Source organism: Alternaria arbusti (genome assembly GCF_024043155.1).
Source record: "Alternaria arbusti strain BMP 1465 chromosome Unknown scaffold_1, whole genome shotgun sequence".
Lineage (NCBI taxonomy): Eukaryota > Fungi > Ascomycota > Dothideomycetes > Pleosporales > Pleosporaceae > Alternaria > Alternaria arbusti.
In genome coordinates this window covers 3574106-3597707 of record NW_026249941.1, presented here as the reverse complement: position 1 = coordinate 3597707, position 23602 = coordinate 3574106, and the positions used below count along the sequence as shown (strand labels likewise).

The 23602-nt window shown below is 51.5% G+C and overlaps 6 protein-coding genes across 6 annotated transcripts; 4 read left to right on the top strand and 2 right to left on the bottom strand.

The window, feature by feature from the left end:
- Positions 1 to 447: 447 nt before the first annotated feature.
- On the bottom strand, positions 448 to 888 carry J4E86_001299 (uncharacterized protein; the record flags this gene model as incomplete). Its single annotated transcript, XM_051441869.1, has 3 exons — positions 448 to 484; positions 538 to 668; positions 733 to 888. The coding sequence occupies 3 exons, from the start codon at positions 886 to 888 to the stop codon at positions 448 to 450; spliced, it is 324 nt and encodes a 107-aa protein (XP_051308040.1).
- Positions 889 to 4789: 3901 nt separating this feature from the next.
- J4E86_001298 (uncharacterized protein) lies at positions 4790 to 6589 on the top strand (the record flags this gene model as incomplete). Its single annotated transcript, XM_051441868.1, has 3 exons — positions 4790 to 4860; positions 5005 to 5991; positions 6040 to 6589. 3 exons carry the CDS (start codon positions 4790 to 4792, stop codon positions 6587 to 6589), a joined length of 1608 nt encoding a protein of 535 aa, XP_051308039.1.
- Positions 6590 to 7856: 1267 nt separating this feature from the next.
- Positions 7857 to 8516, top strand: GPX1 (glutathione peroxidase gpx1; the record flags this gene model as incomplete). The annotated part of the gene is made up of 3 exons (XM_051441867.1): positions 7857 to 7899; positions 7972 to 8237; positions 8319 to 8516. 3 exons carry the CDS (start codon positions 7857 to 7859, stop codon positions 8514 to 8516), a joined length of 507 nt encoding a protein of 168 aa, XP_051308038.1.
- A 950-nt stretch (positions 8517 to 9466) lies between these two features.
- Positions 9467 to 10336, top strand: J4E86_001296 (uncharacterized protein; the record flags this gene model as incomplete). Its single annotated transcript, XM_051441866.1, has 1 exon — positions 9467 to 10336. One exon carries the CDS (start codon positions 9467 to 9469, stop codon positions 10334 to 10336), a length of 870 nt encoding a protein of 289 aa, XP_051308037.1.
- Positions 10337 to 15550: 5214 nt separating this feature from the next.
- Positions 15551 to 17586, top strand: J4E86_001295 (uncharacterized protein; the record flags this gene model as incomplete). Its single annotated transcript, XM_051441865.1, has 7 exons — positions 15551 to 15789; positions 15837 to 15994; positions 16047 to 16216; positions 16272 to 16480; positions 16532 to 16611; positions 16663 to 17344; positions 17397 to 17586. 7 exons carry the CDS (start codon positions 15551 to 15553, stop codon positions 17584 to 17586), a joined length of 1728 nt encoding a protein of 575 aa, XP_051308036.1.
- A 1976-nt stretch (positions 17587 to 19562) lies between these two features.
- On the bottom strand, positions 19563 to 20946 carry J4E86_001294 (uncharacterized protein; the record flags this gene model as incomplete). The annotated part of the gene is made up of 3 exons (XM_051441864.1): positions 19563 to 20277; positions 20328 to 20640; positions 20688 to 20946. 3 exons carry the CDS (start codon positions 20944 to 20946, stop codon positions 19563 to 19565), a joined length of 1287 nt encoding a protein of 428 aa, XP_051308035.1.
- Between the last annotated feature and the right edge of the window lie 2656 nt (positions 20947 to 23602).

The window sequence follows — 23602 nt, the reverse complement described above, 5'->3', positions numbered from 1 at the left end:
GCGGGGTAGGAACTGGTACACGCTGTGTCTTAGGTCAAGACGTGTGTGTTCAGCTTGTATTTTTTCGAGGTTCTTGTGTTGTCAGGATAGTTTGGGCTTAGGCAGCGCGTAGTTGGTGGAAGGTGTTGTTCATGTGAATTTACGTGTGCTCTCCAACATCACTGTCGCGAACACCAATCGTGACATAGTGGGTCACCCCCACATGAACCTAAGCTTTTGCTAAGACAAACATCACAACATCTGGTACAAGGCTCATGAGAACAAAGTGTTCATAATATGATACATCCTCTTGGTATAATACAAGTCATGTGGTCGTCTAAAAACCGACCAATTCCATCGCTACGCTGTTTTTGCGCAAATGCGGCAATGCATGCTTCATCAAACTCCAGTCATCGCTATAACATGCTGAATGGATACAGTCAAAGAAACAACAGAATGCTAATCAAGCTACTTCTGAGAAGGAGTAATGGGACCACGAGTGAAGCTACAAATTGTTAGCAAGGTGTCAAGGTTCAAGGGAAAAGAGGCATGACGTACTTGTTCCAGAGAGTTCCAAGGAAACCTGGCTTTCCGTATGCGTCGTGGAATGACTGCCTACGAGCCATGCTCTCTTCGTCTTGACGACGCTTGAGGGCCTCTAGGTTGCCAAATCGCTGAGCTGCGGAAGACTGAGAGATGTTAGCAACTGTTGATATAATAATCCTGAGTATGAACCCAGAGAGGATAACATACCCTACGACGGCCATCGTAGTATGAAGAGCCAACTGAAGACTCTGAAGAACGACGGTCGGCCTCCTGCTTGGGTGCTTCGGGCATGGCTGGGGTGGTGTTGTCGCCAAAGACCTTGTGGTTCTGGGAAGAGTACTTCTGCTGGAATGGGGAAGGCATTGTGTGGTGTAGTTGGACTGATTGAAGTTTTTGAGAACGTTGGAGTTGGTTTAATTTGTTGATTGAGGCTGAGTGTATGTTTGTGGTTGTGATACCATCTTCTCAACGGACAGCAGCAGCTTCATATAGCCGTTGTTCAGCTGAATGTCTTCAAAGGTACGATCGCTCGTGGCCTGACCATTACGCAGACGATATGTGATCGTACCAATCAGACGATGGTGGACTTCCCCCGCATTCCAAACGTGCAGCTTGGACCCTGATTTCTGTAACAATGACATGGAAAGAGCAGTTGCTGAACGCCAACCTGCTTACGAGCTCACTGATCAGAGCAAAGGGTCCTTATCCAGCGAATCAGGTCTTGATGATTCATACGCGTCATGTACGGCTCGGGGCTTCATGGGATGAACCCCCGCTATCATGTCCTCCACAACGTGACTTCGATCCAGGCTGACAGTCGTGGTCTCGAAGATAGTCTGGGAGATTCCAGAACCGGTTGGATTGTCGGCGGACCCTTGGGGGGCTGAGTCACGTGCTAGTACCATTCATAGTACATCGATCGCGCTAGCCTTTGGAAGTAGATCGGTCTTGTCCCGATCACTGCTTGATCCCGGGGTAAACTGGAACCATGACGGCGTGGTGGACGGTGTGTTTGAGAACAAGACCTAAAGCAGCCACGCGCGTTGCCCTGCTTCACATCGAGCTCGACCAGCTCGACCAGACGGCTAACTCCGTTCAGCTGCAGAGCGCTGAAGCTGCCAAACCCTTATCGCCAGGTGGTACCTTGACGTCTTGTGCATACTCCGGAGTACCGTATCGACCAGGTCATCGTTGTTTCTTTTTGTGCGAACGCTGTTGATGTCATCAGAGGACGTTGCTCGAACTACTCACCTTGCTTTGTGTTGCGTTCCACGGACCCTGTAAATCGTCCAGTTCACCGTCAAGGGGCCAGCGGGATCAAATCTCGCCCGGGCAAAATCACGTGCATGACGTCAATGGCTTACTTGATGGCTGACTAAACACGACGCGTTACCCGATTGGATAAGCGAGGCTGGAAGAAAATGTCTTCCGCTCTTGCACTGCAGAACTTCTCCTCACCTTCCAAGGCCACTCGCCTCTCCGATGCAAGCATCCACCAATCTTTTCGCGACACCGATGGCGACCGGCGCATCTTGAGTCAAAGAAACCGAGGTAGAAGCGACACGCGTCCTGAGCCGTGTCTTTAGAGTTTGAGGCTCCCCGCCGTTGGGTATCAAACTGGTTCTTACAGGTGAAGATTGGCAGGTACTGATGCAGATCTCTCGGCCACAGAAGAGCCGGGCCGATGAGAGAAAATCTCCCTCGTATCCAAGCTGTCCGAGTTTTGTCGCACAACACTCTCCTTTTCAATGCAGCCGCACACACATACACTCACACATGGCGCAAACTCAGTGCGTGTCATCGACTGCGCTGCCTTGCCTCGACGTCCGCCTTGCCGTCGCCGGCCGAGGACCCTGACAACTGACAGGTCCACGAGGACGCCACCATGTAATTAGGTACCAAAGGTATGTTACATTCGTCCTTTGCCTCCCCCTTTCCTGATGATACCACAATTTTCAAAGCATAGTTCATCTTAGTCTTCGGACAGTGAGGAACGAAATCAGCAATGTCTTTCGCTCCTATCTGACACAAAAAAACCCACAATTATTCACGTCTACATTCTGGTCGAACACTTTCTGACAATGAATAGACTTTGCAGTATTTCCGTATCGCAGAGAGCATGCGCCACCAAGTAGGCCACAATCTGAGGCGCCTGCCAGACACCCGTCACCGGGTAAGCGATGTGTCGCCTGGTAACGTCTCAAGGCTAAATGCTGTGCGTGGTTTCTCAAAGCAGCCGCCGACGATGCCTGTGCCACAGCGCACGCTTGATAAGGCAATCTCAGTGGGATTGTATCACTGTGATGTATGCAGGTGCCGCCATGTCTGTCGTGAAGTCATGTCAGATCCGATTCAGAAGTCCGATTCAGAAGCAGCTCCCATCGCCGCATGTGTGCGCGCGCGCATCTCCTTCTCCTATGAATAAATAAGATTTCAAGGGGACAGTCAGTGCGGAACGTTGCGGGTGAGCCGGCTGAAGGGAGGGAGGGACACCGTTGTCCCATACACCACATTTTATCAATCAAACGCTATTGCTATTGCGCGTTCGCCGGGAGGTGCGCAACGCTCAGCCTCTCCATTTGCATTGTTGCCATGATTTGAGAGGATTATCCCCGGGGTAAAGTTTATTCATGTTGATCGCGGGACTACACGAGAATCACAACGATCTTGTGTACCTCCGGTGCAACAGGCCCTGATTTTGCAGGTTTGGCGGCGTTGTCGAGCCGCCATCCGGCCTCGCGGTTGGTGGTTGGCAGCGGCGATCGCTTCCCACTATGCAAGCCCGGCAATCCCCCGGCAACAATTCAGTTTAGATTCCCACAATTCGTACCCATGAGCGACATCGATATTTCGCCGACTCGGAACGCTGTCCTTCCAATGTAAGTCGCGAGACGTGCAGGATAACTGGAGAACCGAGCGCCGTCTCTGTGACGTTAGCGTTTGACACAAATTGATAAGAAAGCCGCCTTCCCAGCCCGGCCACCGAAGGATTTTGGCCCATTGGTTTTTGTACCGCCGAAGCACCGCAACAAGATTTTACTCGTGGGATATGCTTGTGGGGCTGTCTCCTATGCGTTGGCACTGAACTAAGCCACCAACCGGTCAGCACGCACGCCCTCCCACACATTATTGTCCCGCTCGTTTCCTCCCTCTCTTCTCAACTCAACATCACACACCTTCCTACACACGACATCAGCAATCGCCTCTGCAAACCAGCACATTCGAGCGATTTTTCTGGCATAATTTGCTAGCAACGACCATCAAAGACGACACTCTCAAACAAGAGCCCTTGCTCAGGATGACAATTCGGAGCCCAGACGGAGCCCTATCCAGGTACTTACTGCCCAACGGTTTCCCCCCAACTCATGTTCTGCTTTACGCGTTTCTTACCTTTGACTACGACATCCTGTGTTGCTAGACTCATGTATTTCTTTCCTACTGTTTGTTTTTGTTTGCCGCCATTACAGCCCGCATGGATGCCCAAAGGATGCCACAGGATACCTTCCACTGGATGTGCCGCCCTGGTACAGGATCTCCACTTGGCCACTTTTCTTCAGTAACCCAATGCCGGATGCTTCCCAGGACAGCCTTGGATTCGAGAGACGTAGCGCACTGCCCTTGCAGTGTTTGTAGACACGACAACCACGAGGCCTCGCTGCCCCGACTTCAAAGCTATCATGCAGAGCTCTTGAATCGGCGGTCAACAGTCACGAGTGGATCCTCGCGCTAGTTACATGCGCTACGACGCACTATCTGGAAGATGACCAACAACAACGGTATGCAACCCTGCACCGCCCCCAGGACAACGTAGGCAACTCTCAGCAATGTCGTTCATTTATGTTATGTTCGACTGCGCTCAGCGACACGCGACTGGTAGTATCAATGTACGCAATCCACACCTATTGAGCCCACAAGGATGAAGCCATCATGGACCTGCCTTCAGCACCTCCAGCCACATGGACTTCTTATGGACCCTGCCACGGTTTCCCACTGGACGCTAACGAGGACCACCATGGTCATGGATTGATTTGGAAACATTTGGAGATACGAAGTACGTACTGTAGGCTGAAGCTTCAGCCTATCCACATCGACCTATTGATCCGAAACTAACTTGACTGCTGTTGAAGGAGCATAAGATGTTCTGGATGATTTGCTCCGCTTTCATCTTTCCTGGCTTCATTGGACGTTACTGGATCTGACTGGATTATACACTGGATCAACAACTTCTCGCCAAAGGACTCGTGGATGTTTCAGCTCACCCGCAATGCCGTCCCTACCGCCCCAGGAACCAGGTCGCTACCTCGCAGACAATCCCAATCTTACTGGCTTCCTAAGGTGCGTGCTAACCCCTGACGCCTCTGCGCTGCTTTGACTGACTCTTCTATAGGCATCCTCGGACATACTAACATGGCGTTTTCCTTTGTATATCTTCACGAACATGTTAGGTTTGCGCGTTTGGATACTAACTTTGGTGTCCAGCGACTCTTTCTTCGACTCACCACCGGAGAGTGCTTTCTACATCTCAAACATCACTGAGTGGAGGAAGGAAATCCCAGCCCCGGTCGTTTCCGCACCGGACTTTCCTTTCTCTTCAGACTTCCAGGACATGCACACAGCAGAATTCTTTGAAATCAAGGATACTGCTTCGGAGTGCAGCATGGACAGCGCATACCAGAGCCAGAGCGGCGCCAGCCGGCGCGGAGCCCAGAAGCCGGAGCTACACCACCAGGATAGCCGGATCAGCAGCCAGTTTGTTGGCAGCGACATCTACTCGCCGACAATGAGCTCGGAGAACTACAGCACATTCCCGGAGACCCTGGACATGAGCCACATGCAACCAGCCACATCCGGATCATGGAATGCCACAGAGGGACCCCTCACATATGCTAATTACTCTACAGCTCAGGACTACACACACTACTCACCAGCGAACATGCCTCGCTTCGCACCTTCCACCCTCGCCGACTCACCACAGTGGGCTACATCCGAGACCACCTTCCAGAACAACCCCTTCACCTTCACATCATGGCCGACAAACGACACCATGTTCAACTCGCCTCAGCGATGGCACAGCGCCTCGTATGATGCCTCAGAGCGTCCCGCTACCCTACGCAACTCATCGTCATACTCTCTCCAAGAGGAGTCACGGCGAGCTTCAGCACAAGACGCTGGCTTCGGCGCTTTCGTCGGCACCCCGACCAGCACCGCCAGTGTTCACTTCCCTCAGACAGTCAACGTTCTCGAGGACACCAAGCCCGCATCTGTCGCCCACTCAGTGGAAGACAACGAGGACAGCCTCTCCCAGTCTGAGGCAGCTGAGACCAAGCTCGAAGAAGAGCGCACCAAGGTCGCCCGCAGCCACCCTCTCTACCAGCAGACACCAGACAAGGATGGAAAGTACCACTGCCCTGAGGAGGGCAAGGCCGGATGCACCCACAAGCCCACCGCTTTGAAGTGCAACTACGAGTATGTATCATTCTTACACAACCCAACATGCACTGACACCTACAACAGCAAGTACGTTGACTCTCACCTCAAGCCTTTCCGCTGCAACAAGAAGACCTGCGTCGGTGTGCAGTTCTCCTCTACTGCATGCCTCCTCCGTCACGAACGTGAGGCGCACGGTATGCACGGTCACGGCGCGAGGCCGCACCTTTGCCACTTCCGCGACTGTGAGCGCGCTGTGCCAGGTCACGGCTTCCCTCGTCGCTACAACCTCTTCGACCACATGAAGAGAGTGCACCAATACGATGGGCCCACTACTGAGCCATCCCCGCCTGTCCAAGGACAGGCTCCTCGCAAGTCGGCGTCTCGCAAGCGCAAGGCGTCGGCTGAGGAGACTGGTGACAAGCGCGTCAAGGTTGTCAAGCTCACTGCCGAGCAACAACGCCAGCAGCGACGAGAGGCTCTCACCAAGGAGTTCTTGAGCAAGAAGCAGCACATCATTGATGTTCTGACCAATCTCAGTGCCCCCAACGAGCTCGGCGACGACATCCAGTTGACGAAGGAGGTCGTTGGCCTCCACGACATCTGCACTCAGTACCGAGATGTCTTCGGCGGCTGAATGAAGCACACGTCTGGTAGACTCCGTCTGCAGAGACAACCGCCAGCAGGTTTGTCATCACAAAGCCGGACCCCTACCCTTGTTTTTTCAATGCATACACATCGCGTTTGATTTTCTGCGTTCTCCGAAAGCCGGATGGATTCCCGCATGCCTCGCGGATGAAGGATCATGACTTCCCACAAGTCTCGGATGGATGCCACTTGCCCTGGATGGCCACAAATCTCCGGAGAAAACCCAGGATACAGAGCCAAGGACATGTCCCAGCCGTGGACTCGGATGCCAAAGGATAGCTAGTCAGCTTTTAGAGCGACAGCAACCCCGCTGAGGGGGAGAAGGACTGAGGTCTACTCATTGCACTATGCATGGCATGAGTTGGTTGATGTATCAGATTGATCTAATGTTAACGGAGGAGTGTAATTAGTACAGTTGTATTTCTTTGGCTAGTTGTCAATTCTCGGAAGGATGACCATGGAGAAGAGGTCGGTCTTGTATAGCCATCATTACCCGCCGCGCGGACGTTGGTGGCTGGAGGAGAGATTGTTCTTGCTTTTGTACGTAGTTTTGCTATTTATATTGTTGTTGTTTTATCAAAATCACTCTTCATGTGCATGTGTGTGTGTGTGACCTTTGGTGTCGTTGATGGCAATAGGTAGAGTGTGCCTGAGCTGCTACGTCGTGGGCGCCCTCACCAACTCCGGCATACTTCGGCAGCCCCTCATGCTTCCAAATACCTTCTCTTTATCTAAAGAAGCCGATCGCGTGAAGTCCCAAATGTAGCAAGCAATCACCGAAGTCGTCAACGGCGCCCCACCGCCAGGTGCATTTTCGTCCGTAGTACGCAGTGGGTGGGACAAGCCGAGGTTGTGTCTGACCTGTCAGGCCCGATGGCCAGAGCCAAAGATCGGGTCTCCATCAGGGTCTTATTGCGTAAGCCCAAACCGCCAGTCAAACAGTCGTGCCTGGCTAGACCGAATCTTCGAGTAAGCAAAACACGGTCAACGGAGTTCCGCGTTTGCGTAGGATTTTAGGATTACGATTACGATCACATGCTATGATTCGATTGGGAGGGGCGACAAGCCGCACAGCCCCGCGTATCGCGACGAACTTCAGACCTGTTTTGCGACACGACTTAAAGCTCCGAAGCCTTACCACCACTTTTGCACCTTGCGCTTATACCACTTCTACACGCTCCTACATACCTGTTTTCGAGAAGACGACTGTCTTCGTAAAGAAAGAAGAACCAGGAAAGAAAGCACCCTACACAACCATGGCCTCCGCAACGAGCTTCTTCGACTTCAAGCCCAAGGACAGTACGTCACACCTCTCTTTCCTCTCCCTCTCGCCCATCTCTCTTCGCAACAGCAACTAACAACCCCACGCAGAAAAGGGCACCCCCTACGACCTCTCCAAGCTCAACGGCAAAGTCGTCCTCGTCGTAAACACAGCCTCGAAATGCGGCTTCACCCCCCAATTCGAGGGCCTCGAGAAGCTCTACAAGGACGTCAAGGCCAAACACCCCAACGACTTTGAAATCATCGGCTTCCCGTGCAATCAGTTCGGTGGCCAGGACCCAGGCTCCAACGACGAGATTCAGGAGTTTTGCCAGTTGAACTATGGCGTTAGCTTCCCCGTGCTGGGAAAGATTGATGTAAGCAACGAAACGAACGAAACCACGGCTTATGCGATACAATGAACACACGCTAATTCACTTCCTTTTTGTTGCGCATAGGTCAACGGCTCTTCCGCAGACCCCGCCTTCGAATGGCTCAAGAACGAGAAGCCGGGCCTCATGGGCCTCAAGCGCGTCAAGTGGAACTTTGAGAAGTTCCTTGTTGGCAAGGATGGAAAGGTTAAGGGCAGGTGGGCGAGCACGAAGAAGCCTGAGGATCTTAAGGCGGATATCGAGAAGGAGTTGGCTGGTAAATAAACGGGCGTGGGCGTGATGACGGCGCGACGGGCATAACGAGGGGAGGGCTTGATGCCGGGAGGAGATATATATGATGGAGTATTGATACCACTTGCATTGAATGGAATTGATGGCACTATGAATGGAGCGGCTGCGCGTAATTGTGGCCGGGCAAATAGCACGGTGCTCGGTGATGGCATTCTGCTGACCATAGGAAGGGCTGGAGTATACACCGAGTGTACTTCTTACGTCCTCATCGCAACAAGAAAGCAGACGTATCGAGCGCCGCACTATACAAAACGGACGTTGTAAAAGCCATGGAACCCCGCAGTAGCCGCTACGCTGACCGGACTCAACTCTTCCAAAACACACACGAAAAAACACATGGGCGACGCACTTCTGTTCTCCAGACTTCGCTAGCGGATTTCGGATGTAGGTACAAAATCTCGCTGAAAGACCTTCTCACTCCTTCCATCATACCTTTCCACTCAAAATTCTTTTACCAAAACTTCATAGCACAGTACCTCATGTGCGTTCCTTCCTTTAGCGTTTCTTGATCGCTGCACCAAAATTTGCGGCTCAAGACGACATGTCTGCGTCTCTGGCAAAAAGGCCGATACCAGAAAAACCGAGGATTACAGGATCATGTGTTACCTGAATCCCGTCTACATACATACCTTCGAAGATTCCCAAAATCGCGATTCTGCAATCTTATGAGTCGAGTGCCAGCGGACAGACCTTTCCAAAAGAAAACCGAGATATCATCATACATACGAGATCAAAAACACATAATAGAATTTCATGTTCCTGCTGTCCTTCCTCCTTTCCGATGCACTCATCTGCGCAAACTAGACTACTAGTCGTTTATGTTTGGTCGTAGCCTAGGGAGCTAGATAATATATAAACAGTGTCTTCTACACCTTTATTTCTTGTTCTATGTTTTAGTATCATTAGTAGTATGTACTTCTGCAATGGTCACGGATTCCGTTTCAGAGAGTGAGACCTCGCGGAAGCGATGGAATAATCGAGCAAGCCACCTAGGCCGCCCATTCGTACCGTGCCGCAATCCTTCGCTTCGCGACTGCCTGGACTTTCTGCAGGCGCTCATCACGCTATTTTTTCCCATTGCAAATATTTCAGCAATCCGCGCAAAATCGGCCTGGCCACCTAAGCCGCCTCACGACACATTTGTCAACGTCACCATATTCAGCCAACCCAGGATCACCAAGTTCGTCGACAGCCTGCGCAAAGTGCCCGAGGGTGAAAGCATAGAGCAGTTAGAGCTTAACGATTACCTCCAGCCTTGGGGATTTACCATCTATCGGACGCATTATGGACCCGGATCTAATGAGCAATGGGATAAGCTGCTACAGAACATCACCACTGGTGTTAAGCATCGACTCAAAGCGGCTGGAGAATCAAATGAAGACCCTGCCATGATTACCAAAGCGGAGGAACTCTTCAAACTGGATGCTCGTTCAGATCCCGCGGTCCTGGACGGCTTGACACTGGAAGAAGTACGGCAGCTTTACCACGATGGAACGGGAGGCCAGCCATTGAACAAAGACAATGGTCCATGGCGAGTCTCTATCCTAGTCGACGCAGACGTGTTGGCGAGCCCTGACCTTGGCATGATCAAATGTGTAGCGGCGGATTACGACGCGGCTGCTGCTGTGCCAAAGAATACGACATTCGGCCCCCAGCATTACTTTGGGTGGTTAACCATGTCTTCCGAACATGTGTTGACTTTGTGGTTTGAATTGGAAATGTATTTCTTCGAGGAAATCGGCAATGGTACAGCTGGTGGCCCAGGCGCCTGGTGGGACCCAGACAAATGGTGATGGGCCAAGTCCACCTCATAGCGCAATACCGCTGTGCTCCAGGGCTGCATGCGAAATGTAGCTGAGTTGCTTTGCAAACCGATGGTCATGTAGCTTTTAGTTTATATTGGATCGTGATCCGAGGAGCTAGATGGTGTATAAATGATGTCTTCTACACCTTTATTCCTTCTTCTACAACCCCGACACCTTTTCAAAAGTTTATTATCAAAAATACCTACACCACACTGACATGAGTGTGAGCTCCCTCCGCTCGCACGAGAGAAAACCAAAACATGATACCTGCTATATCAGACTGGCGACTCTCTGTCTTGTCAAAATTGAACACATTCCTATCTATGACTTCGGTTGTTCCAAAAAGTCGCGGCCACACTCTTTCATGAGTGTTTCCTCGGCTCTGCACTCAGCAAGAGCATGCTTTCTACTGAGCCCAAAAATCCGCGTTCTGGATAGCAATGCTGTTACGAAACAACGTGAACCACTGCTCATGGAAGCAAGACCTTCAGCACTTCGCTACCCTCCTGTACCAGAAAGAGGTCGCAAATGTACCAATGTGTCTTTGTCTGCATCTCGCTCACTATAAAAGATGTGCGACTTCCCGCATAGTTTCTCCTAATCTATTACACAAAACTTCTGGTACTTTATTACAAAAAAACGATCGTGAGGCGTCAGATGGACTTGTCGTTGCGTTGGTCTCTCCAAAACTCTTTTCATGTGTTCTCATGCGACGAGAAGGAAGCCCCTTCCATTCCTTCCAGGATGCCAATGTCAAAATCGCCGAGACTTCCAAAACAGTATTATGAAAGGTTATACCATGGGCATTCTCTGAGTACAAAGCAGGATGCGGAGTCCCTATGAAGCGGGTGCACTGGCAGCCAAAGCGCATACCTTCAGTATCATGTGTCCACCGAGGACCACCACGACTGCGCGAAAATCAGTCGCCTATGTCAATGCCAGCCTCTATATTCACCTTCACGTCTTCCCCGGTTTCTGTGATGTACCGTCATTGCTCTCGGGAGGAAAATTGAAGACCAGAGGCTCAGAACACATGTCTGGTGGGCTGGCCTGCTGTCACAATTACTGGGCCGGGGGCGCGGTGGTAACTATGCAGACGCCGGCGATCGACACCTTTCGAAAAGTTACCCGATTAGGAAAGTGCTCACCCACCAAAATCAAGAGAGTCACGGTAAATGAAAGCTGTTCTGAAGTACATGAGATGTGATATACGGGAGCCGACCGAGTTGAAAACTAGGAAAGATAGTCCTGATGTGTTTTTCTCTGCAGTCTGGCACTATAAAAGCATCTTTACCAGTTATCTATTGCCTTCCAACCTACAACTATCGCCGATATTTCCAAAAACGAAAACGACGGCAATGATGTGGCGATTGCGTCCTTCCCAGCGCTTTATTTCTCCAAAAATACAACATCCCACTTACAAGCCATGTCTGCCCTGGCGTCAGAGATCGACCGAAACGTCAGCAAGAAACCCAGCGATGTGTCTCTGTGACTACAAAAGAATATGGATTCACCACCGTGATGTCTTCCTCGCCTCCATGAGCGTATAAATACCTGATTCCCTCCTCCTGTTCTCTTGCTTATCAACTAACACATACCTTGGGTTCCTCGATTCGAAAAAGACGGTAAAGACATACATGTTGCCAATGCCTTTCTAGAACACCCTACGAAACGAAGATGCCCGAGATCAGCTACGTATGGAGATTGCTGGGCGATTGAGTCCTCAGTCCTCATTGAGACGCCGGAATCGAGCCAGAGAACTACTGAAGTGATAATCCGGTCTGAACCATGTGTCCTTCTCGGTTTGTAGGCTACGTCAAAAGCTGCATTTCTCCGGCGTATGGTTCGTGTACAGTAACTTCCTCAGAAAGCGCGCTGTTCTTTCAAAACATGGCTGAGAGAAGAGCATGCCTCCTACCTTCTTCGTTCTGGTTAGCACATAAAACTCTCCACTAAAACCTACAAGAATTGCGCTCATGGCTTGCCCGGATCGTCTTCTCCACACAATGAGTTTCTTTCCTTCCAAATTTTGTCCAAGCATCAACCAACTTGATCTGATGCGATCGGCTTTGAGCGGATCATGGTACTATATAAGCTTCCACTCCCAGGATCCTCTCTCACTCTTCTACATCCACCGGGCCTCCTCGCGTTCCAACAAAAAGCAGCCACAATGACATCCATGTGCTCCTCGCTTCTCCCCCTCGTTGTACCAAAAAGCTGAACTCTTCGAAGAATGGTGTAAGGACTTCTTGCCTTAGATCTATCACGATACCATCTCTTTTCCAAACCACTAAAGCAGTCGTCCATGGGTATCTACGGAGCAGTAAATGCACTTGCGCAATGAGCTTAGCGCAAATCTAAGTCTACATAAAGATCAGGAATCTTACTTCTTCTTCGCCATCACTTGCTCGAGAGTTTTCCAAAAGATAAAACAAAAAGACAACCCGCCTGCTCCATGTGCGCTGGAGTTTTTGTTAAGGTTTGCATTTAGCGAAACCAACGAAATGAACAACAGCGGCTCACATGGGCGGTGTTTAGCGGGGTGCAACCTAACGAATTAATGAGGTGGAGAAAGATCGTAACGAGGAGTGATGATGATGAGCACCATCATCACCGCTGATGACAACACTAAACTGTACGGATATTGGTATCCGGAAGATCTAGGCATGCGACGGGTTCGTATGGACACAAAGTACACAGGAAGTATGACGAGGGATAACAGAAGGCGAGGTGGAATTCACAAATGTGTGACTGGTCGAACAAACAGCATGCCCCATCATGTTATTGTAGCCAAGTCGCACTTCGAACAAACGTATAGCTTCTCTTCATCAAGATCTTGCCAGCAAGACCTCGAGTCGCCAGCATCTGGCGTCGTCATCAACAGGTTGACATCGTCTATATATTCTGCTCTTTGGTTCTTCTTCTTTCTCTCAGCACACACTCCAACTTCGTAAATTAGCAATACTCACACTACTCCAACAACCTACTATCTAATTCAATTAACAATGGCGAAGAAATCGGAGAAGGCACCAAGCCGGCAACACATATTAGACGGCGCCTTCGCAGCCAGTCCTCATGCTACTTCAGAAGGCCCATGGACACACCATTATGAGGACACAAATGGGCGCACATCCACGGCACAGTACTGGCTGCCAGGCCAAGATCCCCCAACGGACGATATGCCACGCCACCCCAAAAAAGGATACAAGGCAGGCCGTGAGCGGGCTGAGAAGGCCGGCTGGGACCAACGTGGTATGAGAGAAGGATTCCCCATGGGGCATTTCCAGGGGTTTCATGATGCATACGATGACGTGGAAATGGGAGGGCAAGCTTATGCGAGGGGGTTTCAACGGGGAATGCCCGTTGGAGGAATGTTTGGGTATGATAATGGGTATGAGGACTATGCTCCTGGTGGATATTTTGATGACTATGATGGAGGATTCGATAGGTATGGCGGATATGGCGGGTATGATGAAGGTTACGGTGGATATGGGGGAGGGTTTGACGGTGGATACGGAGGATACGATGGCGGACATGATGGATACGATGGGTATGGCGGGTACGATGATGGATACGGTGGGTACGGTGGTGGGTACGATGACGGATACGGAGGAGGATACGGAGGAGGATATGGCGGAGGTTACGGTGGTTACGGTGGAGGGTTTGGAGGCTATGGGTTTTACTAGGCATCGCGAAAAGCTCTAGCGCCCGAAGGCGATGAGTGCTTTATGCCGAAATTCGAATGACTGCTTCAGTTTGATACGACGTTATTGTCTAACAGTAGTCTCTCCAACTCGCTGTTTTTCCCCCACGTAGGGTTGCTTTGCCGAAATAGGATCGATCAGGAATGCTACCACCCAACGGTAATATCTGTACAAAAGAACTTTCAGTACTTGAGCTGCTAACCTGATCGAATTAGTCAAGATGTGAAAATATTTCGACTGCTGATGTTTGCAGCGCATTCGACCGAATGATAGGCTTTGCAAAGTCGCAACTTCGTGTACTTTCTCACGCTATGCAACCGGGTCTGTTAATGCATCAACGCATGACTTGGTTCCGTCGTCAAAACAACAATCAGCCATGAGATACCGGTGCACGTATTCCAACCGGGCAATATCGATATCTGGAGGGCGTGCGTTTCCCATTTCGATTATCGATTGCCGCTTCGTGGCCCTACCGCGTCAACGGTGGCAATCTCCCGAACCAGATGTATAGAGCGTGCCATGCCGTGCCACCACATAAAATGCAGTATTCGAAGCCGTGATGCCGATCATGGCAACAAGCATGGTGGTAGTGTGGCAGGTGCGACATGCCAATAACTCGGGGCCTCGCGTTCAGCCTCGCTATCGTGCTAGTGCTCGGCTATACAGCAAGAATAGACATCGAGGTGCTTTTTGTCAAGATTGAGAGATGCGGAGACCGTTAGGCGCTGCTTAGCCGAGCTACAGCATCTGGCGAAGTGTTGATCAAAGATAGGAGGGGCACGAGGGAGGGACTGACACGCAAGCATAAGCTTCGTAACTAGCGATCAGAGATAAGAGAACGCATCTAAAGGTAGTGTCAGGGTATTGCGCAAGCGTTGGTGTTGCGTGCGGTTGCAATGCGAGAAGACCGCAGTGTCAGGAGGAAGCGCAGCCAAAGAAAGCATTAGCGTTACCGCTTTGAGCCTAGACATCATCTGCACGCGGGAAGGGTCCACAGATCATCGCAGCTCCTTGTTCACGACATAAACTCGTGCGCCACGCTGTAATCGCACAGCCGGCTCAAGTATTGAGTGATGGAGAACAGTATAGCGCTCTTCTCGTGTCTAGATCTAATGATGCCGACGACACTGACTACACTCTCGTGGCGTACCGCCGCAGAACCCCCTTGACTTTCTTTTTCTTCGCTCTTCTCAACTCACCTCAACGTGCAATCTTCGATGGCCCAACTCTCCTTAACTTCCTTTCCCAATATGGTGGATCCTGGCTCGATTAGAGGAGTCACTACATACTGATCCGCATGCTTGGGAGTCAGCCACAACAGTCCCTGCGCCTGTCCTTCGTTTTGCGAGATACGCAGGATCTATCACATGGCCCATGCCTCATCAAACGATCGGTTCTGTTCTCATACGTCAACAACAATGTTTGATCGCTTTCTCCTTAAAGCTTTCGAGATGCCTCGTCATCCGCGGAAGCAGGCTGGTCGAGTTTCCTTCCCAAGATGCATTCTCCCTTTGTCACTCGTTCATTTCTTTTCGTCGGCTGTTTGATACACAGCATACGTGCCACTCCTTTAGCCAACGTAACTCTGCCTTCACACATTCCAATTCCTAGCCCGACCGGCGTACCACCATATGACACGATACCCTCAAACAACAAGACCGAAAGATGGGACAGCCCAGAATACACATGGATCTTCCAGTATCCACTACCAATACCTGCTGTGAAGGAGGCCAAATTGTAAGTACTCATCATGTTGAAAGTGGCCGAATGCTGACAGTGGGTAGCACCTACACCAATGAGACTACCGGTGCCGTTATCGACTACTACGAGGTGGAAGTCAAGGCTGCCACCCAACAAATATACCCCAATCTACCAGCCACTACTCTATACACATATGATGGGTCGTCACCGGGACCGACATTTATGATGCGAAAAGGGCGAGGTATGTCTCCGCTTCATCCTGTCTATGAAGTCAAAGCTGATTCAGTTATCAGAGGCAGTAGTGCGATATACAAACACCAGTCCAACAAACTCATCAGTCCATGTTCACGGCCAGTACAACCGTGCTCCGTTCGATGGCTGGGCCGCAGACTACGCATTCCCTGGTCAATACAAAGACTACTACTATCCGAACGCACAGAACGCTCGAACGATCTGGTACCATGTCAGTCTTTCTCAACCGCCCTTCATCTTGTTGCCCGCATATTGACTCTTAACAGGACCATACCGAGCGCCAGACCGGTGAAAATGTATACAGGGGGCTCTCTGGCTTTTACATCATAACGGACGAAGACGAACAAGCCCTCGGGTTGCCAACTGGTGACCATGATATCCCTCTATCCTTGAGTGCGAAGACATACAGTCCTGATGGCTCTCTCTTGTTCGATACGAATAACAATACTGGACTGTGGGGCGATGTCATCCATGTGTAAGCACGCATCAATTCTGATCTCTGATTTCGCAGCTGACCCACAAACAGGAACGGTCAGCCTTGGCCGTACATGAACGTTGAGCCACGGAAGTATCGCTTCCGTATTCTCGACGGTACCATCAGCCGTTGTAAGTCAACCTGCCTTATTCACCACTTACGACTCCGCTGACGGCATCTAGCCTTTGTCCTATACTTGCAAGACGATGCAACTGAAGAGACCGTGGACTTCACCATGATCGGTTCGGATGGAGGACTTTTCTCCCACCCCGTGAACACGTCGAGCTTCGCTATCTCCGAAGGTGAACGCTACGAGATCGTCGTCGACTTCGCCGACTTCCAAGGCAAGAACATCACAATGCTCAACGAGCGCGGAATGGTGGGAAACCTTGACTTCGCCGCAACTGATCGCGTCATGCGCTTCGTAGTCGGCGACACCGTGACAGACTGCACCAACAACGACCCCATACCATCCGACCTTCGCTACATCCCTCCGCCTCCCGAGACGAACATCACCAAGAGCTTCAAATTCTCGCGAATTGACGGCGAGTGGCTCGTCAACGGTGTAGGTTGGGAAGACATCGAGAACCGCATCTTGACAAGACCTGTCCTGGGCGAGGACGAGATCTGGGAGTTGAGACACGGAGGTGGAAATGCCTCGCACCCTGTTCACATCCACCTGGTCGACTTCCAGGTGCTGTCTCGTACGGGGAATCGTAACGAGGTGATGCCATATGAAGCAGCGGGTACAAAGGACGTTGTGTGGATCGCTCCTGGTGAAGTCGTCAGGGTTGTGGCTCGCTACGCACCGTGGGCAGGTGTTTACATGTTTCATTGTCACAATCTCGTCCACGAAGACCACGAGTAAGTTTTCTCGGATACGGTAGTCACGAGGTTTCATACTAACAACACGCAGCATGATGGTGGCATTCAATGTCACGAACCTTGAGAAATGGGGCTACGACAATTCCACCATGTTCATCGACCCCATGGAGCCCAAGTTCCGACCGAAGAACGTTGAGGACGCGGACTACACAGAAGAGGCTATACGAGACAAGCTGGACTGGTTCTACAGTCTCAACGCCTACGAAGAGCGCTCTGAGTGAGGGGAAGTGGTTACATATCGCCAAGCCTTCCTCGTTGTCCATTCTTCTCCTTCCGTATATACCAATACCATTCATTTCTCTTATCTTCCGTGGAACTGAGGCCTCCACAGTGGAGTGGTGTTTGAAACTAAACATCTGACGCGTGACAAAACAATCCACCGATGCACACGTGTATGGAATGTGATCTTTGTTTTCGTTGAGTCCTCTACACGCATGCTCGCCAATCGGATTCGAGAAGGGCAAGAAACCTACCATTCAGCCAAACCTTCACCAACATCTTGGCCTTGACTAGTGGTTCACACAGTATCACCCTCACGTACGACAATCATTTCCCAGCCCCAGCTTACCATCACATGGAACTCTGTATAAGAGCGTACACGTTGACTGCCGAGCGGACCATCGGCCATTTGCATTAGCGACCGCTTATCTGCAACCCTCAGCTGCAGGGTCCAGCATACCTATCAGCGCAGGTCGAGCAGCCTGCCGCAAGGCTTCATTACGGACCGACGAGAACCAAAACGCCTCAGCCAGCGGGGAGACGGTAAAATCTGCTCACTTGCCAGAAAGGGAAAATGAGACAGACGGGATCTTCAGTGTCAGATTGGCTGTCAATCAGGATCACTGGTCTCACGTTTGACCAGCTACCCCCCAACCTCTACATGCTTCAGCCTTGAAAGAACGCGCAAGGTAATTCCTCGTTATTTGACGTCCAGCATCGCCTGCAAGGCCACCCCAGATCGTCAGCGGCCGGCTGTTGTCAAACGAGTCGCGGGGTCCAGGGCCATGAGTCAAGGCGCGAACTCAGACTGTCAGTGTCATGTCGGGCTCATCTCGAGAGTTTAGAATATAGCCGTATGTTTGTCTCAGAATTGTTTGTAACACGATTCCGCCGGTCGTCCCTCATCCACCCGTTGGAGAAACGATAAGATTGCGCGAAAGTGGGATGAGGATGGTTCGTTCGTCGTGTGCCCCTCGCAATGAGGGGGTCCACATGTGGCCCATGTTGCAACGTCGCCTCGTCGATCGATTCGAAACATGTCCGAGCTGCTGTGCTGTGCTCTACATACGGTACATCACGGCCGTTGGAAGATGTGTTATCCGTGCCGAGGACATGGTCCACCTATGCATGTCACATGCCGTCGTATCAGTATTCTCGTAGTGGAGCCAGACACGAAATCGCGATGAGGGACCTAATCGTGTCTTTGCAACTTCCTCTTACAGTTGCGGAACACGTTCCGCCATTAACAGTCACGCAATAGACTCTCTCACAATCCTTCCAGCCCACAACACCCACAATTAACTTCCCACAGTCTTACTCCACATGTCTCTCTCATCGCGATCCCATCGGCAAGGCTGTTCTCGGCCGTTTTTCGTTGGTGACGTGGGCTGATATCATGGAGGCCGTCGTAATACAAGTGGTCGCTGGTCGCACTAACCGGCGACTACGAGCCATCTCGGCCCGACTCAGGCGGTTCGCAATACAAGCTTCGCGGTGTTGAGCGCCGTGTGGAAAGTGCCGGGTAACGCGGCGTTGCGCTCCTCGTCATTCCGGGTGGGAGTGATCGAATCGGAAGTTGCCGCCGACACTCGCTCGCTGCCTTTTGGTAGGATCTATCGTTGAGGCATTTGTAGGCGAGGTGATGGGATGAATAAGGCCGGATCGACTTGCTTGCGAATGCAGACGGCGGTAGTTGGTTCACGTAGATGGTCATTTGGTCTGAAACACGCGATGCTCTTCGTTAGTGATCAAAGTGAGGATGTGCAATAGAGAGATTGGCTGATTGAAGTGACGAGGCAATTTGTGCCTGCCTTGTATGAATTGTGTTTGTGTCTACTATTGCGCGATCTAGCTATGTCTATCATCTATAGCGACTGCTGCAGTGACTCTTGCCGAAATCAAATGAGGTACTACCCAAACGCCGTGCTATGCAGAAAGGAAAGCAAAGAAGAGAAAGAGAGAAGAGAGTCAAAACCCCCTACTCCTCAAGCACACCAGTCTCCATCATGCTCTCCCGGAGAGCCTTCTTGTACTCGCGCTCCATGCCGTGCCTGACGGCGTCGAGGACGTTCTTCACAATGGCCTTGGGCTCAAAGCGAGGTGTGGTGCCGCGCTGGTAGACACCAGTCTCTACTAGGATAGAGTACCAGTTTGCGGAGTCGGTGTGCTCGTTGTACTCGTTGGTACCCCTCACATCAGACTCGGGTGTGTCACCTACAAAGTAGACGGTTGAAGGAGCCGAGTTGATGCCGTGGGTGTCGCGACGCCACTCGGCAAGCAGGCGGGTGGCGAATTCGAAAGTGCCAATCTGAGGCTTGCCAAATGCGGTTGTCTTGAGCTCGCGGCCAGTGACAGCCTTGAACATGGCCTCGAGTGAAACACGGAGAGCACCCATACCAATACGGGTAAGGTCATGCGAAGCACTCCAGACGACATCGTTGTGAGAGAAGAAGACTGGTGGGCCTTCATCAAAGTTGGCAGATCGGGTTCCGAGACGACCGTTCTTCGACATCAGCAAGTCGAGGATGATCTGCTGATCCGATGCCCAATCGCGAGAATCGGCGAACACGAAGATGGCGTCAATGTCGACCTCAGCGAAGTTGCGGACTCGCGAGTTCTTGTATTCTTCCTCTGTGAGCTTGCGGAAGGGCGTAGTATCTTGGTTGTCTTTGATGATGTCTCCTGGAGTGACGCTGGAGCGATGTTAGTCGATGTCATGGACAGAAGTTATGGACCAACTTACACATCCTTGAAGCCGTAGCCCTCAGCGACAATGCGGCACTTCTCGCCCTCGCCTCCAACGACGAGAACGGTGTTGTACTTCTCTGCCATCTCCCTCATGGGTGTGTGTCCGCAAATGAATTGTCCAGGTGATACTTCCATCTCCATTTGCTTGCTGAGTTGCACGCATCGCTCGGCTTCAGTCTTGCCACCACCGTTTGTAACGAAGATGTATGGTACAACAATGCCGTACTCGTTCTCACCGTTGAGCATCTTCATGGCTTCAACGGCTTCTGGGATGGGTCGTCCACCTCGGATGAGGACACCATCGATATCTAGGATGCGTTAGAGAAGACTTGTTTTGCCATGGTGACTAACATACCAAAAGCGAAGGCGTATTTGTCCGTAACTGATGTCTCTGGGGGAGTGTAGCCAGGAGATCCAGGAGTGTTGGCAGCGTCAAGGTGATGTCTGGCGGTCTCGAAGGCACTGGCGATTTCTGATGCTTTTGATGAGGGGGCCATGAGATGTTGTGGGGGGACGACGACCGTTGGGCCCATCTTGATGTTGTCGCTGGTAGCCTCACTGGCAGAGAGGCGACGCATGCCCGTTGAAGGGGCTGCTAGAGAAGGTGCCGACATGATGATGGAGTGTGTGGAGTTTGGGTTCGAGGAAGTTTGCAACGTTGTTTGTTGCAAGAAGCTGTACAGTTGTGGTCTGAGCAAGTTCGAAAACGCTGGAAGTACAACAGCCTTTATAGTTTGCGAGCCCGATAGATAGGTAATGTCTCCAGAAAACCCCTCAAAGGAAGCGGAGAGAACTGTGGGTATGTGGATATGTGGATATGTGGAGGTGGGTTGATGGTTGGTTTACGCGCAGATACCCAGAGTTTTATACCGAAGAGACAAGGTAGTCTGTACTTCGCCCCCTACACTACTCAAACGTCCACTGCAACTCTAGCGGCACCGTACACTGCGCTTCTGCGTAAATGTGCCGGACCCTGAACGATAAGGGTATGGCTTGGGATTCTGTTGGATGGCATTGCGTAGATCTATGGCGTCACTCGGGCAGATTGAGGGCAAGGGACGGTTTTGCAACACCGGAATTCGATAGCGGTAGGGAGAGCCCAGGCGTGCGCTTCTGACATGTGGTGAGAGATTGTGGCATGTTTCTCGATGCCCATTCGACAAGTAGTCTGGTAATGTTGCAATAATAGTGGGTATGACAGTCACGGTACAGGGCCTCCTGCATCTCAGGCGGTCTCAAAGTATTGCCGTCCCATGCGCGCCATGTGGTAGACGGCCGCGGTTGGTGTTGCTGTGGAACTGTGTTGCAGAGTTTTGAGGGTCTTTTGCGCTAGTGATGTCATATCTGATTAGCTCGCATATCGCTTCGGCGCCTTGGAACAGCCATTCGAATCGGCTGGGGCGTCCGCAAATGAAGAGCCTCAGGGACTCAGGGCAGGCGATGCTGATGAGTCCCTTTGGAGTCTACCAGCTCCGATCGATAGCTCCTCGTTTCCGGCGAGAACCATCCGGCCGACAATTATCGCCAAGTATCGGAAGCTAGATGAGGCAACTTGAGGCTCAAACGTAGGCTATCTCGGCAGACATGCCAATCCGTCTTAGGCTCTTGGGCTCTTAGCCTTCGTCCGTCGTCACCATATTGAAAACTGACCTCGACTGAATAATACAGCATCGATAGAGACGAGACACACCTGCGGTTCCATGCGCGGGCCTTATCGCTACCTTTCACATGTCGAATGAGACGACTGACGCACCTCTCTTCCGAGTGTAGGCGCGTGCATTGAGCCATATCTCCCCAGCTTACATGCGGTGGGCCGCGAGTAGAACCAGTACCCACAGGCATAGTCTCAGGCCATAGCGCTTGACGTAACTGTACATGAATGTACACCGCAACTGGCGGCGCATGTGCAGTATTAACTGCGGCGCCAGGAAGCATGTATGCCATCATTCCGCATTATAGGATCGGGCTGCCATTGTGGATATGAGTGGTATTTACTCAAAACCAAGCTCAACACCTTGTATAGAAAAAGACGAAAAGAAAACCCCGAGAACGAAAGCTGAACGACTGTTGACGGTTAGTGGTGCGCGTAGTGGACGTAGATTGAGGCATTTGGGTGGGAACGCAACACGAGTGCCTGGTCGGTTTGGGAGAACACATTTAGCGGCCAGTCAAGTCACGCATCCTGTGCACATTGGCGCTTTCAGAATGCCGCAAGACCCGTTTAGGACCGGAATCCCCTCTGCAAGGAGCAATGATCTGAAGTAGTTCCAGCATTATGCAGGAAGCGCACTTATCGCGACCGGTGTTTTGGCTGCGAATTCTAAAGAGACGGATGAACGGGGTTTCGTTGGAGGTGGTGGACCTTTGTATGGGGCTTTGGTCGTCGAGCACGTTCTTCTCCACCTCTCCACGATTTCCCCAGGAGTTGCCCCAAAGTTTTCGCGTTGTGGATAGCTCTAAAATCGGCTTTGCAGGACTGGAGGCCCTCGCATATGTTGCTGTATGTGTTGAAGATGGTGTAGCAGCGCGATGATCTTTTAGGTCCCTTCTCCACCACCCTCTGGCCATTAATGTAGAAGATTTTCTACACCCACGGGGTTCCCGTCGCAGGGTCTCGGCACATCTGCGGCGGACCACTAGTTTTGCGGAGGGAAGATGGAGGAGGCGCTGATCGATCAGGAGATTGGACCCTCGCATCTGTAGTCGTTTTGCCGCCGGCACGACAGATCCGAGCATGAGTCGCGCAAGACACTCGAGCTGTACAGCTGAGCCTAACCGAGGAAGATGAGTAGGCCAGCGCTACGAGAGGCGGAGTGACGTGCTGCAGTTCTGTTGCAGCTTCGGGGTTCATGAGGGTGACGTGAGAGAGGAGCCGCTGAGGAGGGGAAGGAGCAGCCCATCGCAGTCGGCAAGCGCGCGCGCAGCACCTGGGCAGCTGCAACGAGCAAAGTGCTCATCCCCCAAGCACAACCCAAGATATGCTCTCCATCGGCCCACACATATTCAGGACAGCGACAGGAAAACTCTGACACGTTCGAATATGAACTGGACAGGTGGCTCGCTACAGCGCACCAAGAAAGCCAACACGGGCGTGGTCCAACAGCAGAAAGCATACTTTGCCCGAGCGCGGACACAGCTTCAAAATGATACTAACTCTCCCGTCGCTCCATTTCGCCCTAGCTATTTGCAAGACGATGGAGACTCCTACCTTTTAGGCATAGCACCATCTGGCTCAGGCTCTCTACGACACACTGGGCACGCAGCGAAACG